Source organism: Lepus europaeus, chromosome 22 (assembly GCF_033115175.1).
Source record: "Lepus europaeus isolate LE1 chromosome 22, mLepTim1.pri, whole genome shotgun sequence".
NCBI classification, from domain to species: Eukaryota; Metazoa; Chordata; class Mammalia; order Lagomorpha; family Leporidae; genus Lepus; species Lepus europaeus.
The window spans coordinates 43,204,001-43,207,197 of NC_084848.1; the positions used below are offsets into that span (position 1 = coordinate 43,204,001).

Genomic DNA, 3,197 nt, shown 5'->3' on the forward strand with positions numbered 1-3,197 from the left:
ACAAAAATGATAGACAGTGGGCTTTATTCATGGAAGGAAAACATGGTTCAATACACAAAAATAAACATGAATCATATCAGCAAAATCATCAAGGGGAAAACATCATCATACTGATTGATGCAAGAAGAAAATTGACAAAATGTATCACCCATTCCTGAAATAAATTAACTGTTAATTAAAGGGAAATTTTTCAAGCAAATAAAAGGTTGTAGGAAATATTTATAGTTAACATCATACTTCATGGTAAATACTAAAGCTTTACCCATAAGATTAAAATCAGTAAAAAATATTTGTTTTCCCTGTTTGTATTCAACACTGCACTACCACGGGCAGAGCATGTAAAACAAAAATGTTCACATACCAAAAAAAATCAGTGTCTTTATAGATGGTGTGATCTTATACGTAGAAGCCCATTTCATTGATAACATGACTGTTAGATCTAAGAAATTAATTTAGAAACCTTCAAGATGCAAGAGCAATATATATGAAGTATATTCCTAAACATTAACATATAATGAGCAACTTTAAAGTAAAATGAATAAAATAATTCCATTTTAAGTTACACCAAAATTGCAAGATACTTAAAAATAAATTTAACCAAGGAGATGAAATATATGTTCACTAAACACTGTAAAACTAGGTTGAAAGAATTTAAAGAATACATCAATAAATGGAAAGATATATCTATGCATTAGAAAATTTACTGTTATTGGGCTGGTGCCGTGGCTCACTTGGTTAATCCTCTGCCTGCAGCACCAGCATCCCATATGGGCGCCGGGTTCTAGTCCTGGTTGCTCCTCTTCCAATCCGGCTCTCTGCTGTGGCCCAGGAAGGCAGTGGAGAATGCCCCAAGTGCTTGGGCCCTGCACCCACATGGGAGACCAGGAGGAAGCACCTGGCTCCTGGCTTCAATCGGCACAGCACCAGCCATGGCTGCTAGTTGGGGGATGAACCAATGAAAGGAAGACATTTCTCTCTGTCTCTCTCTCTCTCACACTAACTCTAGCTATCAAATGAAAAAAAAAAGTTTACTGTTATTAAGATAGAAATGTTTCCCAACTTAATGTATAGATTCAAAGTAAGTGGCTGTCAAAATTCCAACTGAACTTTAAAAGTAGGGAAAAGATTATCCTATAATTCATATAGAATGTCAGTGGAACCTGAATAATTCAAAATAGTCTTGAAAATGAATAAAGCTGGAGTACTCTCTAGTTTCTAATTTTACAAAATGAAGGAGTGGAGATTGTGGCACAGGGATTAGACCACCATTTTCTTTTCTTTTCTTTTTAATTTTTAATGAATTTTCTAATTCCGTTCAGTAACACCACCATAAGAATAATACGTTGAGATTTTATATAATTTCCTTCTTCTATGAAAACATTTATCCTCACAACAACCCTGTGAGGTAGGGCGAAAAAAAATCAGGTATTATTTTTGCCAATTTTAGGAAGGGAAATTGAGGTATACAAAGATAAACCATTTGCTTAGTCACAAAGATAGCCAGTATACTAAAACTGGGGGGTGAATGGAGGTGGGAAAGTGTGGTTCATTTATACACTAGAACTTAGAGAAGTCTGGCATTCAAAAAAAGCTAACAATAAATCACCTCACAGAATCAAATAGAGGATTTGTTATCCTTTTGAAAGTGATGTTAGGAGATTAGTTCTTTAGTTTTTCATTCTTACATAGTATGAAAAACAATGATATTCATAGGGAAAGAAATGACCACATCATCAGCATACTCAAATGAGAAATTCCTCTATAAAGAATTTTTTTTGACAGGCAGAGTTAGACAGTGAGAGAAAGAGAGACAGAGAGAAAGGTCTTCCTTTTTCCACTGGTTCACCCCCCAAATGGCCTCCACTGCCTGCGTGCTTTGACCGGCCCACTGTGCCGATTTGAAGCCAGGAGCCAGGTGCTTCTCCTGGTCTCCCATGCGGGTGCAAGGCCCAAGCACTTGGGCCATCCTCCACTGCACTCCCGGGCCACAGCAGAGAGCTGGCCTGGAAGAGGAGCAACTGGGACAGAATCTAGTGCCCCAACTGGGACTAGAACCCAGGGTGCCGGCGCCGCTGGTGGAGGATTCACCAAGTGAGCCGTGGTGCCAGCCTATAAATAATTTGAAATGACTATTAAAATGAATAACACAAGCCATGGAAAATTGAATTAGCATCAAAGACTCTATGCTGCAAAGCTAAATAAATAAATAAATAAATAAATAAACAGACAAAAACTGGAAGATTTTCACTATCTGAAAAAAAGGGGGAAAGGTAGGTGGGTGGATGGTAGGGGCAGAGTATGTTTGACAGACTTATTTGTCACATAGTGACACAATTTTTCTTTAATTAGAGACTAACCATGTTTTCACTCTGCCAGTGCTGCTTCTGAAAAGGCCAGAGGTTGCAACAGAGAGACAAAGAATGCTCTCTTCCCTAGATGCCAAGTGAGGTTTCCAAGTGTTCCCAGCCCCTGTCAGCCTGGTTGCCACATTCTGTTAAAATTTGAATCCCCTTGAAAATTCCCATGATTGTTTGGACCAGATTCCATTGTAGACATTTCTTGGCCATTTGGCATCATTCCTGGTGGTTGTTCCACCATGCTTTGCTGTCCTGAAGCTTCTCTTTGGGCAATCCAAGCTAAAGCCAAGGCAGCCCAGTCAATCTGGCTTGGATCCTGCTGCTGCTGAAATGACTGCATCCATTGTTGCTGGTTCAAGGTCCATTGTTGCCAAAGCTGTCCTCCTTGATCCCACATCCTTTCTTTTAAAATACAGTTGATTCTTTATCTCAGAAGTTCACCTTCTGTTTAAAACTTAGATTGATTCAAACTACAGCTTGGCAGCATAGCAGCAAGAATATTTATACCCCACTCTGGTTCCCGAACACCACTGTAGCTGTCGTTCCTGTAATACCTCGCCAACCCTTTTGATGCTTCTACTTCTTCATGAACAAGACAAGATGGCCTATTTTCTTTTATTTTTTACGATTCATTTTATTTATTTGAATATCAGAGTTAGAGAAAAAGAGAGAGTGAGAGAGAGAAAGAGAAAGAGAAAGAGAGAGAGAGAGGCCTTCCCTCTGCTGGTTCACTCCTCAGATGGCTGCAGTGGCCAGAGCTGCACTGATGAAAAGCTAGGAGCCAATAGCTTCTTTCCAGGTCTCCCACTTGGGTGCAGGGGCCCAAGGACTTGGGACATC

At 39.4% G+C, this 3,197-nt stretch overlaps 1 protein-coding gene across 1 annotated transcript; it reads right to left on the bottom strand.

The window, feature by feature from the left end:
* Nucleotides 1–2,390: 2,390 nt before the first annotated feature.
* Nucleotides 2,391–2,914, bottom strand: LOC133751634 (arginine/serine-rich protein PNISR-like). The gene has a single exon (XM_062181814.1). It carries the CDS (start codon nucleotides 2,752–2,754, stop codon nucleotides 2,473–2,475), a length of 282 nt encoding a protein of 93 aa, XP_062037798.1. The 5' UTR covers nucleotides 2,755–2,914; the 3' UTR covers nucleotides 2,391–2,472.
* Nucleotides 2,915–3,197: the final 283 nt, after the last annotated feature.